Here is a 23,660-nt window from a genome sequence, read left to right on the forward strand (position 1 = left end):
TCAAACGACAATACCAAATACAATTGTGCTAAATGATTATTTGTAATTTTATAAAAGAAAAGAGACAACAAAAATTAAACCGGGACCAGGGGGAATTTGCTACTTAGTCTTAAAATGCCGCAATATAAAAAATGTTTTTTGTTGGTTTTGTTTTGTATTCATTTAATATATAGACACAAATCTGTCTATAACACTTAACAGATGTTTCATGAAAAAAAATGAGAAAAAATTTAAAATTGCAAAAATTAAATTTAAATTTTATGTTATTTTTTTTTTTTTAAAGCTGGCCTTGTCTTTGTAAGCAGACTATGTTTTTTTTCAAAGTCTGTCTGTCTGTCTGTCTGTCTGCTGATGTCTGGCTAGAGTAAATTACTAAATAAAATATATCAATTTAATTTGTTTAGAGAGAAAAAAAGGGGAAAGGGATCCTTATTGCTAAAAGTAAACAGGAAACTAAATTAACCCTTTATGAACATTAAAAGTTTTAAAGGATTTTGAGTAAGAATCTTTTGAAACAGGAAATATTTAGTTTTTTTGCAGAAAAAAATAGCAACAATTTGTTTAAAAAAAATTTTATATATTTTTTTTTTGATTTTCCTTTTTAATCTTTCCTTCTTTCATTTTCACATTAAACAAACAAACTGTCAAAATAAAGCAAAAAAAATTCTAGATTTTTTTCTTGTATATTTTGCTGGCTGCATCTTTAAAAAAAAATATCTTTAGCTACTGTTTGAATATCTGTTTGTTTGACTGTCCCTGTGTCTTTTATTCGATTTCTTTTATTTTTTTCTCTATACATGTATGTATAGTTTTTTGTTTGGTGGGTGTCAAAAAGTTCAACATTTGTGTCTAGATGCAGGCATTCAGTAATTGTGCGCTGGGCCCCGCGATAACATCACACAACAAACCTCTGTCATAGCGTCAACAGCAGTAGCATCATCAACAAAATCTTTTTAGTTGTGTTTTTCGTGTATGCTTTGATTTTTTTCACACAAATTGTTAAATAAATTTACTTTTTAATCAGTGTCAACAGTTTGTTACGTTTTCAAAACAACAACAACAATAACAAAATGCAATAGTTTTTGTGTGTTTCTTTAATTTAAATTAAATGTTTAAAACGTGACTAAATTTATGGTATTTTATTGTAAACATTTGAAAAAAAGTTTAACCATAAAAAAGGATTTAAATGTAAAATTTATTAAATCAGTGCTAAAGCGTTTTGTGTAATTTACTCTCGATATAAACTGGATTATGAAGAGATTTTCGTAAACGTATTTATTTAAAATTAAATGTATTTTTATGCAAAGGTAATTTATGGAATATTAAGAAATAAGAAAAATTAAAACATTTAAACAAAAGTGTAAAATATTAAAAAAAAATATTTCTGTTCAACAAAAAACCATTTAAATTAAATACTAATGTTCAAAATTAAGTCCATTGTCACTGGCTGATCTCCTAGTAAACTAAAGTGTAATCAGTTTAAAGTGTTTTATAATTAACATTAGAAAGTAATTATTTTTCTCACTGAAATTGTTGTATAGCAGAGTCAACTTTAACCCTTGTAGTCTACATTTCAATTAATGTAAAGTTAGGTTAATTTCCTTTTGCTGTCTCTTAGTAAGCTAAAGAGTAGTCAGTTTAAATAGGTTTCTTGCATTTTACATTATTTTATTTATGAAAATTCAACTATTAAAAAGCAAAAAAAAGTTTGCTTTCGATTTGTCTTAACATTAAGGTAATTGTCACTTACTGTCTCTTAGTAAACTAAAGAGTAGTCAGTTTAACGTAATTTTAATGTTATTTTAGAAAGTGATCATTTTGCTCATCTATTGTCCATTCAAACTTATAGGTTAAAAGTTTTCAATCCTATTAACTTAGCTTAGTTGTCACTTACTGTTCCCCAGTAAACTAGGTAGTAATCAGTATAACATTTTTTATATGCTTTTGGAATTTATTCATCAATAATGATCTATTACAGTGTTAACTTTAATCTTTTGTAAGTAGTTCACCTTCCAATCTACTTAGTATTGGATCAATTGTCACTTTCTGTCCCTCCAGTAAACTAGAGTGTAGTTAGTTAATTTTTGTTATTTTTTAGATTATAAACTGTTTATTTTGCTTAGCAAATGTAATTGCAAAGTCAACTTTATCTCCTGGAAATTCGTATTCCTTACTCACTTAAAGTTAGGCCAGTTTTCACTTACTGTCTCTTAGTAAACTAAAGAGTAGTTAGTGTTTTTTATAAGACTTATAAAGTGCTAATTTTGCTATTCAAAAGTTGTAAATTTCGTTGCTGATACTGCTAATCAAGTTTTGAGATAATTGTCTTTTACTCTCCCCTAGTAATCTAGAGAGTAGTCTGTTTCATGTTGTTTTTGTCTTTTATATTATAAAACCAGATTATTTTTCTAGACAAGAGCGATATCTTTGCCTTGTTGTAGTCTACATTTTGATTAACCAAAAAATATAAAGTTTTCAGTGTCTAATGATAAGGGGATTAGTTACTTTTTAAAAACTGTTATTTATTTGAAAATTTTATAATTTTTTTTGTAAAGTATTTTATAATAAAAAATCTGAAGAAAAATATTGGGCACCAAAAAAAAAAACTATTAAAAATACTAATTTCCAAGAAATTTTGTAAAAAAAAAAATAGAAAACAAATTAAAATATGTTTTTATATATAACTTTTTTTTAATATTTTTACAAAATTCCTCATAATTTGTCTACTCCAATTTTGTATGGCTCATAAAAAAGCCATCAAAAAAAACGGGCTGTTTTTAGATGAATTTTGTCAGCTGTCTGGCATAATAAGCCTTTGCAACAGGCAGTAAAAATTTTTATAAAATACTAAAAATATTACAAAAAAATCAAGGAACTTAGGGAGTAACAGCAGCATATGCTTTAAATAAGAAAAAAAAATATATAATAATTGCAACAAAGCAGAAACAAATTAAATAAAAAGAAAAGACACTCCCTCTTTATTTAATATTAAAAAAAAAAAAATAAAATTTGACCCTTTTTTCAAAAAAGGAGAGATAAAGTCTGACTACTTACAGACTAATGTCTGGAAAAATAAAAAAAAAATATGTAAAAGACAACATTTGTAGGCTTTTAAGAAAAAAACGGGTGGCAAGTGACATTTTGGGGAAAAAAAAATACAAGAACACCGACTACGCACAACTGCAAAAATATATTAAAACATTTTTCTTTTTTAAACTGCTGGAAAATAACAAATAAAAAAAACATAAACTGCAGTTTAAAATTTTCTTATCGCGTTTTTTTCACATTTTGTTGACATTTCTGCTTCCCACCAAGATTTTAGATTCATGTAAGAAATCATCAAAACAAATATATAAACAACAAAAACTTATGTGTATGTTATTTTTGTTTGCCATTCTCTAACCGGGGACACAAAACAACAACAACAACAAAACCTATGCAAACAACACACTTTGACACTGCCACCACAAAATCAAAATCGGAAAAATAAAAATCCTAAAACATAAATTCTTATCAAAATATTTATCTAAAATATCACCATACCATGGGAGTGTGAGAAAGAAAGAGTGTTTTGTTGTGTGTGTGTGTATTTCTAAATTTACCTAATAACAAAATTTGGAAAAAAAATATATAAAAAATCGACTTTAATTTAAACATTTTTAAAATATGTAATTTATTTTTTAGACAACTGTGGCACCATGAGCAACAGCATGACCAGCTCTACAGGTTCTTACAACATGGATGATATTCTAATAGTGACAGCCAAACACAGTGAAAGAGCAATACTAAGGGCAAATTTTCTAAAAAATCATTTCGATAAAATAACCAAACAACGTGGACGCAAACCTTTCAAGTAAGTTTAACTTTTTATAAAAAAAAAAAAAAAAAAAAAAAAAATCAGGTCTTAAACTCAGCGAAGACCAAGATCATAAGCAACTTATTTATGTTTTTCATAAATTTATTTTTCACTTTTCTTTTAGCTTTTTGCACATCAAAATCGAAGATGGTCCCTTTAGTGATGAGATCGCTTATAAATATCAAAACACTGCCTTGCAAATTATCATTTTATGTCCCGCTCTTTTGGCTTTATCACACTCTCTTTTGATGTCTCAGCTATTGAGTATAGTAAGAGTTGAAAAGGTTTTGGGCATTTTACTCGATGTTACTGAAGAAAAAGTTAAAGAAATTCATAAAACTGGTAAGTTTTTTTCTTCAAGATCTTACTTTCAAAATTATATTATTTTTAATCTAAATTTATAATTCTAGCTCTTCCCAATTACTTAAGATGGCGTCGTTGTGTTATACGCGATAATGATCAAGCTCAGATTAGTAATATTTTGGGTATAGCTACAGATATATTGGGTCGTGCCTTGTGTCAACGTCCCGTTTGTCATGATTCGGGTTCGGGTATATCACGTAGTTTCTCTTCATGTTCGGATGGTTTTACCATTTTACCCAAGAAAGTAAAGATTGGCCAGAATAAAGTAGTGGCCATGTTAAATGATCCCTTGGAAAAGGATGATGTTCTAAAGATTGTTGTGGAAAAATCAGGGGAATTGATAGAGATAAGAAATTTCAAATGTCGTAATCCCTATACGGTGCAGTTTGCTATACCAGGTAAGAGAATAGTTGAATTAAAGCTAAAAGCATTCGGAATCTCTTTAATAGATTAAGAATTGTTAAATTTATAAACTCTAACTATATCTAACAAAATTAACCCCTTTCCTTTTATTATTGTCATCTTCCCCCACTAGAATCCTGCATGGAAATTTCCACTATGGTTGAAATACGTTTGGAAAAGAATCAGAAATCCCTAGGAGCCCGACCCATTAAATGTGAATCACGTTTACGCGAATTGGAACAACTGCTACGCTCCGAAGATTCTCCCATAGAATTCATGTGTCATGCTTTAGGTATTGGACCTACCGAAAAGGAAGATTTAGATGTTCATCTTTTGCAGTGTTTCCAAAAGAATATGCCACCCAATTTCCATCTACTCAATGGACCCTATGAACAGAAACAAAATCAATTCTTAAGCCTTAGAGAATCCAGCCCTGAAGAATATCCCACCTTATTGCATTTCGCCGCCAGATGGGGCTTAAATCGTTTGTGCATGCAATTGATGGAGTGTCCGGGTGGTGATACTGCCTGTGGCATTCGTAATTGTGCTGGTAAGACACCCAGCGAATTGGCCGATATGGAGGGTCATCATAAGTTGGCGCGCAACATCATGAGTTTTTCGGAATTCCATGAACTAACTACCATGTATCATTATTTCAAGGGCATAAGTGGAGAATCGAAGAATAATCACAATACTACAGGCAGTGGTAAATCAACAGCCAACAAAGTTGTCATAGAAGCAGTTAAATCACACCCCACTTCACCCAAACAGAAACAACCCAAATCCCCAAAATCTCCCAAAAATCGTCAAATGGTGGAGGGTCAAACGCAGGCTGAATACATGGAAATGTCTAGTGGTTCGGATCGTGAGAATTCACCTGAAAACAAAAACAAAGGCGAAACTTTGGCCGTGTCCAATTTGAACTACATAAGTGTCGAAACTGAAGAGGAGAATTTACAGGGTTCCTCGGCAGATGTTTGCAAGAATTTCGATAGTAATAAGGTCATAACCACCGGCGAAATAACCAGCAATGAATTGAGAATCAGTGAACCACCCTACTATGCCTCTAAGGAACAAAATAAGGCTAGTAAAGATGTCACCGATGCGCCCATTTATCAGACAGATAAATTTAGTCAGGAATGCTCACAAGTATTGGAGAATTGCACCAGCACTGCTGCGAATAATGATTATGTTATGCAGCCTTCCAATGTACCGGTGCCGCCAGCTCAAACTCAACTGCCCAAGCAGCAAACAGCACAACCTTTATCACCCATCAATACCGATGATGGCAACTATTTGTTCCAACCCTCCAATCGTCCCGTAGAAGAGGAACATTTACACCAATCCCGTCTGAGTCTAAATCGCATGGGCTCCTCACAACGCTTGGCTCACCAGCCCACCTATGGCACGTTGAAACGTTCAGCCTCGGATGCCTCCAGTTCGGCGAGATCCAATGTTGATGATGAATTGGCCGAGATAATGCATGATTTCAAAAATAATGTCTTATCAATACGTGAAGTAGAGGTTTTGGTGGAGAAATGGAAACATCGTAATGATGTACAACAAAGTTTCCGTGAGAAACAAGAACAACTTGATCAGATGAGAAGAGAATATGAACGTATACAGGATCAGGTTAGAACTCATCTGAAGAGAGATACACCCTTTGATAAGTTTAAGAAATTATTCTCCAGACACAAGTCCACCTCCAATTTACATCATGAAAAATCATGTGTGGATAGTGTGTTAGATGAAACCAAATCATCCATTACCACCTCCTCTAGTTTCAAGTCATCAGCTAGACCCATAAGCTCTTTGAGTTTACAATCGGTTTCTTCATCATCCTCTTCGGGACGTTTAAGTACGGGCAGCAATTGTAGCGGCACTTCGTTGGGTGATTCCGGCACTCATTCAGATCATGAGGAAAGACGTTTTGGTTGTCGTTTAGGTTCACCAGGATCATTGATGGACAACTATTTAGTACCCCCACCACCCAGACCCATCTTCACACCCAATTCTACACCCGGCGATGAAAGACATCAAATTACTTTCCCCTCACCCATGTCTTCGTGTACAAGACTCAACACTCCCACTAGTCCCACCAGCTCGGAACACTATCAAATGTTTCCCTCTAATATACCCGTGTATAACAGTCAGAATTTATCCTCCTCCAATAGCAACAATTATTTGAACACCATTATGGAAGCTAAACAGGAACAAGAGCACAATTATCAAAATGGTGTTACTTTGCAGACAATTAAATTGAATGAAAGATCCAATATCATCTATGGAAAGCTAACAAAGGCAACACCAAATTGTTCATCTTTTAAGCCCAAACAGGCACCCTTGGCTCAAGCACAAGTAGCTAGTGTAGAGACCCAGGCGGAAGTTTATCAAAATGTGGGCAGTAATTTAGAGGCAGCAGCTGTTAAATTAGAGGAAGAGAAAAGGGAAGAACAGGAAGTGGCAGCAGGAGGCGATGATCACAATTATATGAATTGTTAGAGAGAAAGAGAGAGAAGAAGAGAGTTAAAATAAGTGTATGTATGTGGTAAACAGAAGCTATTGCTCTAAATCCACATTAAGTCAGAGCCTGATAGAGTAAGAGACAGTTATCGACAGTTTGCTTTATATTACAACAACTAAAACCGAATTTCTTGTTAATATAGAAAATGTTATCATTTTTAAAGGCGACTCTCTCTTTAATAAATTAGAGTTTTATTTAAAATATTAATAATTGTTAAGCATTTGTTTAACCTAAAATTAGCTCTAAAAGAGTTTATTTTTTTTTTTAAGTTTTACAAAAGCAGCATAGTTTTTAAAAGTGAAAAAATGATCTTTTTTAGTATTTTAAATATGTTTTTTTATTATTAAATAAATATTTTAATTATTAATAATTTTTTTAATAAAAAAAATCAACACAAAATGAGTAGATGCTAGTTAAAAAAAAAGTTTTTAAAGTTTCAATAATAAAAAATTTTAAGACTGTAGTTATAAAAATAATATATTTTAAAAACAAATATATAAGTTTAAATGTAAATTTTTGTTTTTTATTATTATATTTTTAATAACTTTTTATGCAAAACGGCACACAACCAAACATATATTAAACATATCATTGATTAATTTTTACATAAATTTATTAAATCATTATTGAATTTGTTTTTTTTTATCTCAACAAAAAGCAAACGAACAAACCAACGAATTATTTAATTTCTTAAGGTTTTTATATTGAATGAAAGAAATTATTTAACGATTTTTTTGCAAATTACTATTGCATGCTGTATTCATTACTTTGTATTATAATTTTTCGTATTTTTATTATATTTTTCTTTTAAGGTTTTTATATTTAAGCAAATGAATTCTTTAAAGAATTAAAAAATATATAAAAAAATTAAACATTTATATTAAACAAACAAATAAATCTAGTTTTATATATTAAATTTTAAATTTATATGCTCAAACGTATTATCATTTATATGTAAAATATTTTTAAGTTAAAAAATAAAAAAAAAATAAAAAAATTATATTGTTTAAAACCACTAAAAAAATATTTGTGAATTTTTATTTCAATGTTTAGTACAGCAAACGTAGCATTAAAATGTCTACATATTATGAAGATTGTTTCATTACATATATAAAAACTATTCATTGCATGTATGAAACATATTCATTGACATTTAAAACTTTTAAAAAAATTAAAAAAGGAGAACTGGGGGTGAATAATAAAAAGAGTAAATAAGAATAACTAAAAAGATGAAAATTCATTGTATTCACGAATGTGGTTTCACTAACTTTTTACAAAAACTCATAATAAAAGACGAACGAAGTTGCTATGGAAATATTTTTTATTCATATTTCATATATTTAATGAAGAACATCTAATGAACGCATTTCATTAGATGAATGAAGAAATTTTCTCTTGGCGCACCCGCTCACCTATGGCATTTTGAAACTTTTAAACAAAGATGCCTCCAGCTCAGCTCAGTGTGAATATACGAAAGCATTTATTAGCTAAATCTAAAAATCTGACGTTTAATATCAATTTTTCGAAAGTCCAGTGCGAAAATAAGTCCAATTTTCAAATTTTGCAATTAAAAAAGTGAAAAACAGTTTTAAGAAACCATGATTTATCATCCATAAAAGGGTCTTACATAGAAGGCCCAGTTAGGGATAGAGGTCGTAAGCACTAAAACAAGATGACAATTTTCCATATACATGATAATAACGAGATTGTAATTAAGTAATACTCGTTTAAACGATTTAATACATATTAAACAAAAAACAAACATATACATCTGCATATTTGCTTAAATCCCCACATTAATACATACATACATACTTATATGTATTTGAGTAAACATTGAATAGAATACATAAACCGGCATTACTATTTACTATTTTATCTGAATTGTATATCTACACACAATAGGATACATATTTACAAACATACATTGATATCTATACATATAGAGATAATCGTCCATAAAGCTCTCTTTTGTATTCAATATTTGTCAAAGTCACACATGCACAAACATAAATTGTATTTGTATATAGATACGTATCTATGTGTATATACAAAAATAGTTGAACTATTTCATTTGAAACCTTTTACTACTAGTAGTTTATTTTTTATTATGTATTCCTTTTTCTCAGCTGATTTTTTTCATATAATGATTTTTATTTATTTTTTTTTTCCTTAAACGGAAAAGTTTCGTTCTACTTCTATTTGGTTTCCGGTTGCATTACAGCTGTTTTTCTATTCATTGTACATATTTCAACGTAAAAGTACTTGTGCAAGTACATGTGTGTGCGAGAGTAGGAAAAGTGTGAGTAAATGTTGGATAGAAAAATAAAAAACACTTTTTTGTTTATTTTTGACAAAAGTTGTGCCTTTGTTTAAATGCCAAATGGATAAAGATATTACAGAGCATGTGTGACAAAAGCATTCTCAACAATTTTTTTAAAGGCAGACAAAAGAGGGAAAGAGATTATTGTTAAAAAAGAGAACAAGCTTTGTATTTAAACAGCGTTTCCAATAAACAATTATTAACTATAAGAATGAGTTTTTAAAATACATATATAATTTTGAAACTAAAACTGGTTTTAATTAGGGAAAATCTTAAAAATATCTAATAAACTAAACATAGACGACTATAAACTAATAGATGGACTTATAAAATGACTTAGAAAATTTAGACCTAGATATAGACTTATAACAACTAAGACTCTAAACTAGACTAATAAGACTAGACTAGACATAAACTAGACTGACTATAGATAGACTACTAGACTTAACTAGACTATAGACGACTATGACTAACTATACTGGACTATAGACTAGATAAGACTAGACTACTTAGACTAGACATAACTAGATCGACTATAGACTAGACTAGACTGATAGACTAGACTATAGACTAGACTTATATAGATAGACTATAGACTAACTATAGACTAGACTACTATAGACTAGAGACTATAGACTAGACTATAGACTAGACTATAGACTAGACTATAGACTAATATAGACTAGACTATAGACTATAGACTAGACTATAGACTAGACTATAGACTAGACTATAGACTAGACTATAGACTAGAAGAGACTAGACTATAGACTAGACTATAGACTAGACTATAGACTAGACTATAGACTAGACTATAGACTAGACTATAGACTAGACTATAGACTAGACTATAGACTAGACTATAGACTAGACTAGACTAGACTATAGACTAGACTATAGACTAGACTATAGACTAGACTATAGACTAGACTATAGGACTAGACTATAGACTAGACTATAGACTAGACTATAGACTAGACTATAGACTAGACTATAGACTAGACTATAGACTAGACTATAGACTAGACTATAGACTAGACTATAGACTAGACTATAGACTAGACTATAGACTAGACTATAGACTAGACTATAGACTAGACTATAGACTAGACTATAGACTAGACTATAGACTAGACTATAGACTAGACTATAGACTAGACTATAGACTAGACTATAGACTAGACTATAGACTAGACTATAGACTTGACTATAGACTAGACTATAGACTAGACTATAGACTATACTATAGACTAGACTATAGACTAGACTATAGACTAGACTATAGACGACTATAGACTAGACTATAGACTAGACTATAGACTAGACTATAGACTAGACTATAGACTAGACTATAGACTAGACTATAGACTAGACTAAACTAGACTATAAACTAGACTATAAACTAGACTAAAACTAGACTATAGACTAGACTAGACTATAGAATCGTCTATAGACTAAACTATAGACTAGACTATAGACTAGACTATAGACTAGACTATAGACTAAACTATAGACTAGACTATAGACTAGACTATAGACTAAACTATAGACTAGACTATAGACTAGACTATAGACTAGACTATAGACTAGACTATAGACTAGACTATAGACTAGACTATAGACTATAGACTAGACTATAGACTAGACTATAGACTAGACTATAGACTAGACTATAGACTAGACTATAGACTAGACTATAGACTAGACTATAGACTAGACTATAGACTAGACTATAGACTAGACTATAGACTACTAGACAACTATAGACTAGACTATAGACTAGACTATAGACTAGACTATAGACTAGACTATAGACTAGACTATAGACTAGACTATAGACTAGACTATAGACAGACTATAGACTAGACTATAGACTAGACTATAGACTAGACTAGAGACTAGACTATAGACTAGACTATAGACTAGACTATAGACTAGACTATAGACGAGACTATAGAGCCTAGACTATGACTACTATAGTACTAGACTATAGACTAGACTATAGACTAGACCTATAGACTAGACTATAGCTAGACTATAGACTAGACTATAGACTAGACTATAGTACTAGACTATAGACTTAGACTATAGACTAGACTATAGACTAGACTATAGACTAGACTATAGACTAGACTATAGACTAGACTATAGACTAGACTATAGGACTAGACTATAGACTAGACTATAGACTAGACTATAGACTAGACTATAGACTAGACGATAGACTAGACTATAGACTAGACTATAGACTAGACTATAGAACTAGACTATAGACTAGACTATAGACTAGACTATAGACTAGACTATAGACTAGACTATAGACTAGACTATAGACTAGACTATAGACTAGACTATAGACTAGACTATAGACTAGACTATAGACTAGACTATAGACTAGACTATAGACTAGACTATAGACTAGACTATAGACTAGACTATAGACTAGACTATAGACTAGACTATAGACTAGACTATAGACTAGACTATAGACTAGACTATAGACTAGACTATAGACTAGACTATAGACTAGACTATAGACTAGACTATAGACTAGACTATAGACTACTATAGACTAGACTATAGACTAGACTATAGACTAGACTATAGACTAGACTATAGACTAGACTATAGACTAGACTATAGACTAGACTATAGACTAGACTATAGACTAGACTATAGACTAGACTATAGACTAGACTATAGACTAGACTATAGACTAGACTATAGACTAGACTATAGACTAGACTATAGACTAGACTATAGACTAGACTATAGACTAGACTATAGACTAGACTATAGACTAGACTATAGACTAGACTATAGACTAGACTATAGACTAGACTATAGACTAGACTATAGACTAGACTATAGACTAGACTATAGACTAGACTATAGACTAGACTATAGACTAGACTATAGACTAGACTATAGACTAGACTATAGACTAGACTATAGACTAGACTATAGACTAGACTATAGACTAGACTATAGACTAGACTATAGACTAGACTAGACTATGGATTAGACTATACACTAGACTTAAGATTAGTCTATTACTCTATTTTATATGTTTATTAGAAACAATTTCCCGCTAACCGCTAAAACGCATTTTTCTCGCAATTTCATTAACTTCAGATTTGACGGGAATACTTTAAATTAGCAACACTGCCTATTTTAGATGGCCCAATACATATGTTATTAGTTATATATTATAAAAGGTTTCAATAATCCCGCCCTTGGAATGAATATTATAGCAAAGAGAAACTAAAAATCCCATATTTAGGATTTTTTAAAACTTTTTTGGGAATTCTTTTTAATTTTGCATTTTCAGTAATAAAATCTGAAATAAACTGCAAAATTTTGTTAAAAAAGTAATTATAAAAAGAAATTTCCATAAAATAGCCTGTATTGGATATGTGACGTATACATAATATTAAGTTCTTATTATTAAGTATACGTCACGTATTCATGAGATTTAATTAGTTTTCCATTAAATATACATAAACAATTTTGAAAATAAAACATTCTCAGAACATATTCTCTACAGAAATGTGTAAAACTGACTCAACGATCCTTTCAGTCAAAGATCAGCGAACTTCAATGAAATAATCTCAAATATTTATTATAAGAAAAACTTAAAACACCCTTTATCCTTAATTTCTAATTATATTTTACCTACGAAAGAAAAATATTTAAAAATGAGAGCAGTAATTAGAGAGAGTGAGTGAAAGATAAAGAGAGTCATATTTCTCTTTCTCTCTCTCTCTCTCTCTCTCTCTCGAAAATGGATGAACAACCCTTTCTTTGAAAGAAAGAAAAAACCAAAACAAAAACAAATAGAAACTGAAACCAATAACAAAATAAGAATATAACAAGCAACAACAACAACAATTGCATATACTGTAGTCAATGAAAAAGCTTTTTTAATGGACATTAAGAATACCAAAGGCAAGGAGAAGGGTGAACAAGAAAAAAAAAACCTAAAAAAAGCTCTTAAGCCGAATAAAACGAAGCGAACAAGTGTGTGTAGACAGGATACATTTTCAGTCTTAAAAGTAAATTTATAGGAATAGCAGCCTAAAGACGGAAGAAAAAAAACAAACAAAAAAGAACAAACGCAATATTTATTATAACGAGGAAAATTTAAAATTTGATAAAATAAAATAATTGTGAAAAAAACTTAAAAAAACCAAGAAAAAAAAGTAATGGAAATATTTTGATTAAAATACACAGCTTTATAAATTGTTTTAAGCAAAAGAAATAAAAGTTTTAAACTTAAATAAAAAATCTTTAAAGTAAAAAAGAAATTTCAAAATTTACAAAAAAAGTTGATAGAGAAAATAATGAAAAAAATGCATATAAAATGAAATAAAATATTTATTTCTTATTAGGTATAACACATACATTTACAAATATTAAGGCACACATACACACGTATGTATACATACACTTTTATAAAAGTGCAGTCGTGCTTAAAAAAAACAACATTCATCCAAACCCATTTTTTAACTGACAAGTCAAAGAAACGCAACAACAAAACAAATCAAAACAAAGAGAATTTTTGCACAAAAGAGAAAGAGACAAATAAAAGAAGCACAGGCACACGGAACAACAATAAAAATACACAAATACAAATGTAACGCATAATAAATATGCAGAAGACTCAAGTTGGCAAAAGTAAAAGTCGCTTTTACGTTGTGTTGCTAAAGAAAAAAAGCCAACAACTTTACAACTGCAACAACAATAGACAAGACTAGAAAAAACTAATCACAACAGAAAGCAACAACAACAGCAACAAGGATTGACATCCTTGCACAAGTTCTTTTCAGTTATTTTGCGTATTTCTCGTACTCACTCACTCTCTTCTGTCTCTTTGTAAGTCTCCTGCTAAACAAATAATGTATCTCTGTTTCTTTGTTTGTTTTTGTTTTCTTTTCACTTTGTTACCGTTATTCCCATACGTTTCTGTTTCCGCTGCGTTTGTATGAGTGCGTAAATTTCTGATGTTTTTTGTTCTTTGTTTCTCATCTTTTAGAAAAATTAAAATATCGTACATATAAAAGACCTAAAACTACTTAAAAGGTTGTCATTAAAAGGTCTGTTAATTAATTGATAAATATTTAATAAATGTAGAACATGCAGTGCAGTTTGCGTTTTTTCACAATTTCTCATTATACTTATTTAAATTTCTTACACATATGTATGTATGTATGTATGTGTTTTTGTGTTGGTGTATATTTGTTTTGTTGAAAAGTGAAAATCTTTCAAAAGTTTAATCATGTCTTAAGGGAAGAATGCCAAAGTGAAAAAAAAAATAGAAAACTTTAATAAAAACTTAAATCTCAAAGGAAGATCAAGGAGGTAGCTACTAGATAAATAAATTTTAGCGGAAAGTTTTTATATTATTTAAAGTGTATTTGCGTAAGGAGTGATATTAGTGGTTTCGTTAATTGGCTTCTTGGCTAGTTTTATTTAGTAAAGAGTCTTCTTAGATAGTTTTCATTAGAAAAGAGTTTCCTTGAACAGTTTCTTTAGAAAAGTGTCTTCTTGGAAATTTTTCTTCAGAATAAGGCCTAAATAAAACATTTTCGCTAGAAGTGTTTTCTTTCGAAACATTTTCTTCTAGAAGAGTTTTATTAGAAAAGAGTTTTCTTTATAAAAATCTCTTTTTTTTAGCAATCTGTAGGACAGTACCCATTATAAAAATATTTTCTTTTGACAGTTTTCTTTAGAAAAGAGTAATTTTGAAGAATTTTTCTATAGAAAAGTGTCTTCTTGTACAGTTTTACTTAAAAAAGTGTCTTTTTAGACAGCATCCAACATAAAAATGTATATTGAATAGTTTTCTTTAGAAAATTATCTTCTTCGAGAGTTTTCTTTATAAAAGAGTCTTCTTGGACAATTTTCTTTAGAAAATATTATTTTCTTTAGGAAGTTTTATGTAGAAAAGTATCTCCTTGTACAGTTTTATTTACAAATGTGTCTTTGTGGACAGCTTTCTCCACAAAAATGTTTTTTTAAGAAAAATGTTTACATGGAAAGTTTTCTTTAAAAGTGTCTTTAGGTTTCTTTAGAAAAATGTCTGATGGGGCAGATTTTTTAAGAAAAGTATTTTCATGTAATGTTTTCAGCAGAAAAATGACTTATTACAAAGTTTTGTAGGGAAAGTGTCTTCTTGAAGATTGTTCTTAACAACTGTCTTTCTTGGACAAACTTTTTTCCTTGTGAAAAGTGACATCTATACAGAAGACTCTTTTTTTTTTTTTTGAAAAATGTTTACTAGGAAGTTTTCCTTAGAAATAACTTCAAGTTTAATTAGAAAATGTCTGATGGGACAGTTATCTTAAGAAAAGTATTTTCATGTAATGTCTTCAGTAGAAAAATTTCTTCTTAGAAAGTTTTTTAGGAAAAGTGTCTTTTTAGAGATTGTTCTTAAGAACTTATTTTCATGGACAGACTTTGTTTTCATGTAAAAGGTGACAACTTTGGAGAGTTTCCTTTATACAGGAACCAAAGAGAAACTAAAGAAGACTACTTTTTAGAAATGTATTCTTTTTCAAAAACAAAAATTTTTCATCAAATAGAAAATTAAAAAATATTTTTGAAAATATGGCGAACAATTCTTTTAAAGAAACCAATCCCTTAAATAAAAGATTTAATAAACATTTTTCTTAAATACCAAATTTTATGACAATTTTCTATAAAAGGAAAATTCTACGAAACTAAACATTTTACAAAAATTTTATTTTCTGTTATTAAAAATCACATATTTTTTCTAACATATTGTATTATATCGTCCTCAAGAGTTCACATTTTACATTTTCCGTCATTATTTTTGCCTACAAAACCTTCTAAAACAACTAAAATATTTAGCTTAATTTTTTCCCATAAATTTATGTCTATATTTTTTTCTACATTTTCTTAAACAACTACTATTAACATTTGAAATATGACATTTCATAAAGCATACAAATTTTAATTAAAATTTTGCACTATTTCAACAAACTCAGCAGAAACATTAAAAAGGTAGAAAATTAAAAAAAAAAAAATAAATAAAATAAAATAAAAACCTAAACGATGTATCTATAGAAAATATTTAGCAATACTTAAATTTAACACAAACTCATACCAAAGAAAATACAAAACCCAGACATTACATTCATACAACAACTGCAAAATATGTATAAATGAAGAAAAAATAATAAAAAGGTTTTGCGTAACTTAAATTTTTAATAAACACCACGACACAACCAAATGTGCAGTCTGTCTGCCTGGCTGACGCACAGTCTTTAGGATCGACGGTCAGAAAGACTAACAGTCAGAAAAACTAAAAAAGCCAACCAACAAAACCCAACTTACAACATTCAAACAACACAAAACCAAAAAAGAGGGAAACGGAAACAAGCCATAATAAAAAAACGTTACACATAAACAGAAGCAGCCACCGCAATGTAAATTAATAAAAGGTAAGTTCGTCCTCCTATTTAGAGTATATGCACTCTTCATGTATACATATGTGTATGTGTTTAGTAGTATAATGATCCTTATTATCCTTAGGCTTATTTAAACTCAAATATAAAGAGGAAAAAATAAACTTGAAACTTAAACTGTAAAAGGAATAAAAACAATAACTAAAAAAATATAAAATTCTCTAAAGATTAAAAAAAATGAAAGATAGCTTGCAGGTTTTAAAATATTTCCATAATTGTAAGTTTTGTTTTAGGTAACAATGAGGTAATTTCCTTAAATAATTAAAAAAATGTTGTATATTTAAGAATAAGGTGTAACTTATCCGAATTATTACAAAAAAAGCAGGACTAACTAACTAACTAACTAACTAACTAACTAACTAACTAACTAACTAACTAACTAACTAACTACTAACTAACTAACTAACTAACTAACTAACTAACTAACTAACTAACTAACTAACTAACTAACTAACTAACTAACTAACTACTAACTAACTAACTAACTAACTAACTAACTAACTAACTAACTAACTAACTAACTAACTAACTACTAACTAACTAACTAACTAACTAACTAACTAACTAACTAACTAACTAACTACTAACTAACTAACTAACTAACTAACTAACTAACTAACTAACTAACTAACTAACTAACTAACTAACTAACTAACTAACTAACTAACTAACTAACTAACTAACTAACTAACTAACTAACTAACTAACTAACTAACTAACTAACTAACTAACTAACTAACTAACTAACTAACTAACTAACTAACTAACTAACTAACTAACTAACTAACTAACTAACTAACTAACTAACTAACTAACTAACTAACTAACTAACTAACTAACTAACTAACTACTAACTAACTAACTAACTAACTAACTAACTAACTACTAACTAACTAACTAACTAACTAACTACTACTAACTAACTAACTAACTAACTAACTAACTAACTAACTACTAACTAACTACTAACTAACTAACTAACTAACTAACTAACTAACTAACTAACTAACTAACTACTAACTAACTAACTACTAACTAACTAACTAACTAACTAACTAACTAACTAACTAACTAACTAACTACTAACTAACTAACTACTAACTAACTAACTAACTAGCTAACTAACTAACTAACTAACTAACTAACTAACTAACTAACTAACTAACTAACTAACTAACTAACTAACTAACAAGAAAATTAGAAAATTAGAAAACATGTGTTTTGGCAATTTTCAAAATTATCTATTACACCCGTGCAACAGTAATTTTCACACACGAAAAAATCTATGTGTTCTGGAAACTGTGGACCACTAGTATTAACTCTGCGTAATCAGTTTCTCATAATCAGCTCTCATGGCCCTGTAAAAGGACCTTAAAGTTTAAAGGACATACGATTTCAAAAGATGAAGTTCCAAATATATATAAAAAATTTGGTATTAATACTAATATGAAATGAAGCTTAGGACATCTGCTTCAATGACATTTTTTTCTTTTTTGATTTTTTGTCTAAGAAAATCAAATATATAATACAGATAGAATGTACAGATTCCTAGCTTTCATTAGATATCAATATTAGCATCATACAACACATACATATAAATATGTATATAAAATATTCGTTCGAAATTCTAAGTCCTTTTCACTTTGAAGTCCTTTTATAAGGACATAAGAGCTGATTATAAAATTTGGAGTACTCAGACTTGCTATAAATGGAATCTAATTTCACATGCATATCAACTTTTCTATGTGTGAAAGCTATTTTCCAAAATTGTTACAGGGTGTTATTTACGAGTAATTTTTTCACGTATATTTGATATTTAAAAATTTTCGTTTAACTTCAGTTGAGATTACATGTTAAAACCTACTTTTTATATAAGTGATTTAAAAAATAGCAAAATTTCATAAAACATTCAATGCTGTTTTACTCAGAACGAAGATTTATTATTTACGCCGGTCTTGTAGTAAATGAGCGATATATCGATATCAATAAGAACATCAGAGTGACTTTTAGAGTTATTATTACTTACTTGAATGTATTATGTTTTAAACCGTAATCCGGGGTGATAGGATAAATAGTCGACCGATGTTGCCTATTTTCAATACGAAAATAATCTTATCATTAGAAATTATCTTTCTTCATGTCTATATCCTATCGAGCTTTCAACGGATAGACGGACGAACATGACTAGGTCGACTTAGAATCATATAAGGACTCAAAATATACATACAATGTGTGGGTCTAAATCCTATATTTACAATATAAGCTGAATGACAAACTGAATTGTACCTTAACATTTTTTATAGTGGGTATAAAAGGGCGTTCTTTTTTTCAATTCCACTGCGTATACATAATATTTATTTGTGAATTGAATTCAATAACACGTATACGCCCAAGTACACATATATTTCATAAAACTACTAAAAATGCATAAATTTTGATTAATTTTTTGTATTTAAGACACAAGTTGGTAGAGTGCTTCAACGTTTGGGGGCATGTGTCTGATTCCTAACAGAGATTCTATTATCGTACATACATACATATAAATAATTTTATATTTGAATTTCTAAGATATCAGTTAAAGCTGGTAATTTATTAAAAAGTGATTTTTTCATATTTATAGGAAAAACTATATTGTTGTACCCGTAAAGAGTTTTTAATTTATATTGTTTTAAGAGTAGCGAAGCGCACTGGGTAAAGCTAGTATAGTATACATATATTTATAAGCTGAAAATAAAAACATTTGCGGCTTTTATGAGTGGGTTTTCAAATTGGTTGACCTTAAAGTTTTTTTTTTTAATTTTGTTAAGACCAATTTTGTTTGATTTTTTCTCAAAGTTTGCCATAAATATTATAAATAATTTGTTTTTATTTTATTATTTTTTTTTTTTTTTTGATGACAAAGAAACAACAAAAACTTTATCTTTATAATGAATATTACTTTTTTTCTCAGTTTGGTCACAATATTCTTTGAAAATTATTCCAAAGTTTTACACTTAGATGTTTGTCATGCTTTTGTGTCACTTGTGTATCATAAAAACTACATATGTATGCAGGCAAACACACATACACAAACATATTGTGAACTGAACTATTTACTAATACTTTTGTGTAGAGAGATTTTTCGATTTAATGATTTATTAAACTACTTAAAACAATAAAAAAGAATATAAAAATAATGGAAAAACAATAAAACAAACTAAATACATTACTTAAAGTTGCAACGTTAGTTGTAGTCCTATAAAAGAGGTAATTTGTATTGAGATGATGGATAGATAATTCGATCAAATGAAAAGCAATTTAAATTTGTTTATGGCTGAAAATAAGTACTTTAGATGAGAGGGAGAGGAAAACTGAGAGAAAGAGAGGGAGTGTTAACTAGTTAGATTGTGGGAGTAGTTTGCTTTATGACGCCTGTTATTAGGAGTGGGAGTAAGAAAATATATTATAGTTTTTAACAAATATATACAGATATATTTACTAGTCTATTATCTTGTCCATTTACTAGTCTATTGCCTTGTCTGTGGACTGGGCTATAGACTAATCTATTGCCCAGTCTATGAACTAGTCTATTGCATAGTCTACTGACTAGTCTATTGCATAGTCTACGGACTAGTCTATTGCAAACTCTATTGCCCAGTCTATGCATAATATCTGGACTAGACTATTGCCAAGTCTGTGGACTGTCCATTGCCTATTCTATTGACTAGACTAATGCCTAGGTTTTAGAAGAGTCTAATATCTAGTCTATTGCTTAGTTTATGGACTAGTTTATTACCTAGTCTATGGACTAATCTATTGCCTAGTGTATTGTCCAGTGTCTGGTCTAAAGATTAGACAATTTGCAAGTCTATGGACTAGTCTAGTCTGTGATCTGAAACTCAAATCTCGATATTATATTTGTATAATCGATGGGGTTAATGATCGTTCATACCCGACTTATTGTCCCAGCGGTATGGAAATACGAGGCTATATATAGTCTTCAATATATTTTTTAATGACTTCTAAAATAATGTTGCTTTTAATATAATGATATTTTTCAACTTTTAGGGTACAATTTCAAATTGCCTTTGAATCGTTTTATTCCATTTTCATTTCATTTAATTATTTTTGTATTCAGCAGTTTTTTAGCTGTAAAAATTAAAATTTTTTGCCATTGGCAATATAAGTATGTCATTTATTTCTTGTCAGCATATTTTAATTTTTTCATCATTTACATATTTCAATTTCTCAAATTACAATAAATCCCCAAAAAATGAGTAGAGGGTTACTACACAAATTACATAAATAAATATTTTTTAGTGTTGTTATATTTTTAAGTAAATAAAATGTTAATATTTAAATTTATGTTTTCCAAGCATAGTGAAAAAAGAGCGTTCAAATAGATTTCTCTCGAGAGAGATATTACATCAAGCGATATAAATTGTTACTTTATTTTGAATATTTTTTTCTTCTGAGATTAAATAATAAATTTCACGAGTGAAATTTAAACTTAAAGACCAGAAAATAAATTTATTAAATTATTTTATGTTAGTTTTATTCATATTCAATCCATTTTGATATCTCTTGTGAGAGTAATTAAAAAACAAAATTCATTTATATCTCTCATGAAGTGAACATAAAAACTCTTCAGTTTTGAAACAAAAATAATTCTCATGAGTTTAAATAAAATAAATCTTTTAAAAATGAGTTGTGTAACGAAAGAAATAAATTAAATAGTATTCACTAATGCAAAAATGTATTAAAAGTTAAAACAACTTAAGCGTATGAGTGTTATTAAATTCAATGAAAAATTAATTATTACTTATACGCAGTGGATTGTAAGATGATTTATTTTTTTTATGGTTAAAAGTATAAATAAAAAAGTGTTATAATAAACTCTACTAAATTCCATGATTCCACCATGAACTGGTCTGCAGTATCTCACATCTCGAGTAGTTTTGTATGTAAAATTTCATGGTAAAATCCTCTCTAATTAGTTTGTTAGTTTTAGTCCTACCAACTAATCCGCATTGTTTCTAATTGTTTTGTTTCAACTGTTAATTGTTTAGATACTGATGTTTTTTTGAATTGTGTTGAAAAATAAACAATAAAGATAATATAGGTGGAGGAGGAGTATATGAATAATAACGCTTACAACATTCATACGTGCTTCTTCAGCTACACTTCATATTGCACAAGTAGACTCGCACCACAATGTGTAAGTGTGTTCGTGGCAGTATGTGGGTGTTGGTGTTTTTATTATAATATAAATTTTAATTACCACTTGTACTACAATCCAATGCAATCCTTTCGTGTGAAATTCGTTTGTTTTGTATGTTGACTGAGTAGATCTCGTATTTGCATCCTAAATACGGCAACTACAACTGTAGTTTTAATGTTTGTTTTAGAATTAATCCTTTATGAACATTTAATACTTTTTTCCTTGAATATATTCTAAAAAAATTAAAATTTGTTTTTTTTTAGACTTATATACAACGCCTTATAAGGGGTTAAACTAAATTTATTTTCATTTCACTTGTTTCTTTAGTATATGTCATGCTTTTACTATTCTTTTAACCAACAACTACTGTCACATTGATGCTGACAGTGATTATATTTTGTGGCAAATAAACATGAACTAAAATAGAATAACACATATAAAAATATGTTATTTAAGGGTATCTATTTTCATTTTTCCTCCATTGTCAGTAAATACTAATATTGCGCAACTTAAAGTTTAGTGAAGTATCTAGATTTACAGCAACCTTTATTTACTTAAGAATAGCATTTAAATCGATGGATAAAGTAAACATCCATCACTCGAACAAGGATGAATGATTAAGAGATAATTAATTTTTTGAATATTACTTATACATTAATAAAATTGATTCTAGTTGCCAATAAATCTTAATCCTGTCTGTTTTGATAATCGATTCGGTTTCAAAACCGAGAAACTTTTAAAACCGAATATAGTGTTCTGCAAATTTAATTTTTATTTGAACGTAAAATTCAGAAAAACAATCATATTTGAAATGAAAAAGTGTTTAAAATGACCATAGCATTTACATTAAGTTACAATTATATTATAAAAAAACCTAAAAAAACAATTATTTAATTTATTTTAATAAAATTAATATCGACTTACTTCCGACTAAATTTGTGTACTCGGTTTTAAAACGAGAAAAATTATGAGATTCGTTTTTAATCGAAAAATTTACTCGGATTCGGTTTACAGAACAGACAGGAATTATTTAGAAACCCTTGATTTTAAATTGCATATGTATAGGTTTAATTTTAAATTAATTTTTCAGTGTTTGCACTTCTTTTCATTACAGTATGTATTCTTTTTCTTTAGTTTAGTACGAATTGTTTCAGTATTTTCATATTTTATTTTAAGTTAAGCTGTTGTTACACTTTTTAAACCATTATTTAATTATTTAACACACTGTTTCCTTATAAAATCGATCTTTCACGTATTAACATGAATATAGTCTAGACTTGACTATAGTCTAGGGTCTAGTCTATAGTCTAGTTTATAGTCTAGTCTATAGTCTAGTCTATAGACTAGTCTTTAGTCTAGTCTATAGTCTAGTCTATAGACTAGTCTATAGTCTAGTCTATAGTCTAGTCTATAGTCTAGTCTATAGTCTAGTCTATAGTCTAGTCTATAGTCTAGTCTATAGTCTAGTCTATAGTCTAGTCTATAGTCTAGTCTATAGTCTA

The 23,660-nt window shown here is 28.9% G+C and overlaps 2 protein-coding genes across 9 annotated transcripts in view; both read left to right on the forward strand.

Annotated features, from left to right (window-relative positions):
* Window positions 1-8,109, forward strand: part of LOC119610410 (phosphoinositide 3-kinase adapter protein 1) — a 34,334-nt gene extending 26,225 nt beyond the window's left edge. For 3 of the 4 annotated variants that reach the window (XM_037965588.1, XM_037965590.1, XM_037965589.1), the window contains 4 exons: window positions 3,685-3,853; window positions 3,981-4,198; window positions 4,267-4,617; window positions 4,755-8,109. In XM_037965588.1, coding sequence (XP_037821516.1) covers window positions 3,685-3,853; window positions 3,981-4,198; window positions 4,267-4,617; window positions 4,755-7,123 — 3,107 coding nt within the window. In that variant the 3' untranslated portion in view covers window positions 7,124-8,109. Of the gene's footprint in view, window positions 1-892; window positions 1,308-3,684; window positions 3,854-3,980; window positions 4,199-4,266; window positions 4,618-4,754 lie in introns of those variants that run through there. The other variant, XM_037965591.1, reaches the window with a different exon arrangement.
* A 5,420-nt stretch (window positions 8,110-13,529) lies between these two features.
* Window positions 13,530-23,660, forward strand: part of LOC119610408 (putative uncharacterized protein DDB_G0291812) — a 37,157-nt gene continuing 27,026 nt past the window's right edge. The window contains exons 1-3 of one of the 5 annotated variants that reach the window (XM_037965584.1): window positions 13,530-13,670; window positions 13,860-14,343; window positions 16,558-16,934. The gene's annotated coding sequence lies outside the window, so the exon portion shown is untranslated. Of the gene's footprint in view, window positions 13,671-13,772; window positions 14,344-16,478; window positions 16,935-23,660 lie in introns of those variants that run through there. The other 4 variants (XM_037965586.1, XM_037965583.1, XM_037965582.1 and 1 more) reach the window with 4 other exon arrangements.

Source organism: Lucilia sericata, unplaced genomic scaffold (genome assembly GCF_015586225.1).
Source record: "Lucilia sericata isolate MDLA Ls3-8-SP2 unplaced genomic scaffold, ASM1558622v1 Contig001180F_arrow, whole genome shotgun sequence".
NCBI classification, from domain to species: domain Eukaryota; kingdom Metazoa; phylum Arthropoda; class Insecta; order Diptera; family Calliphoridae; genus Lucilia; species Lucilia sericata.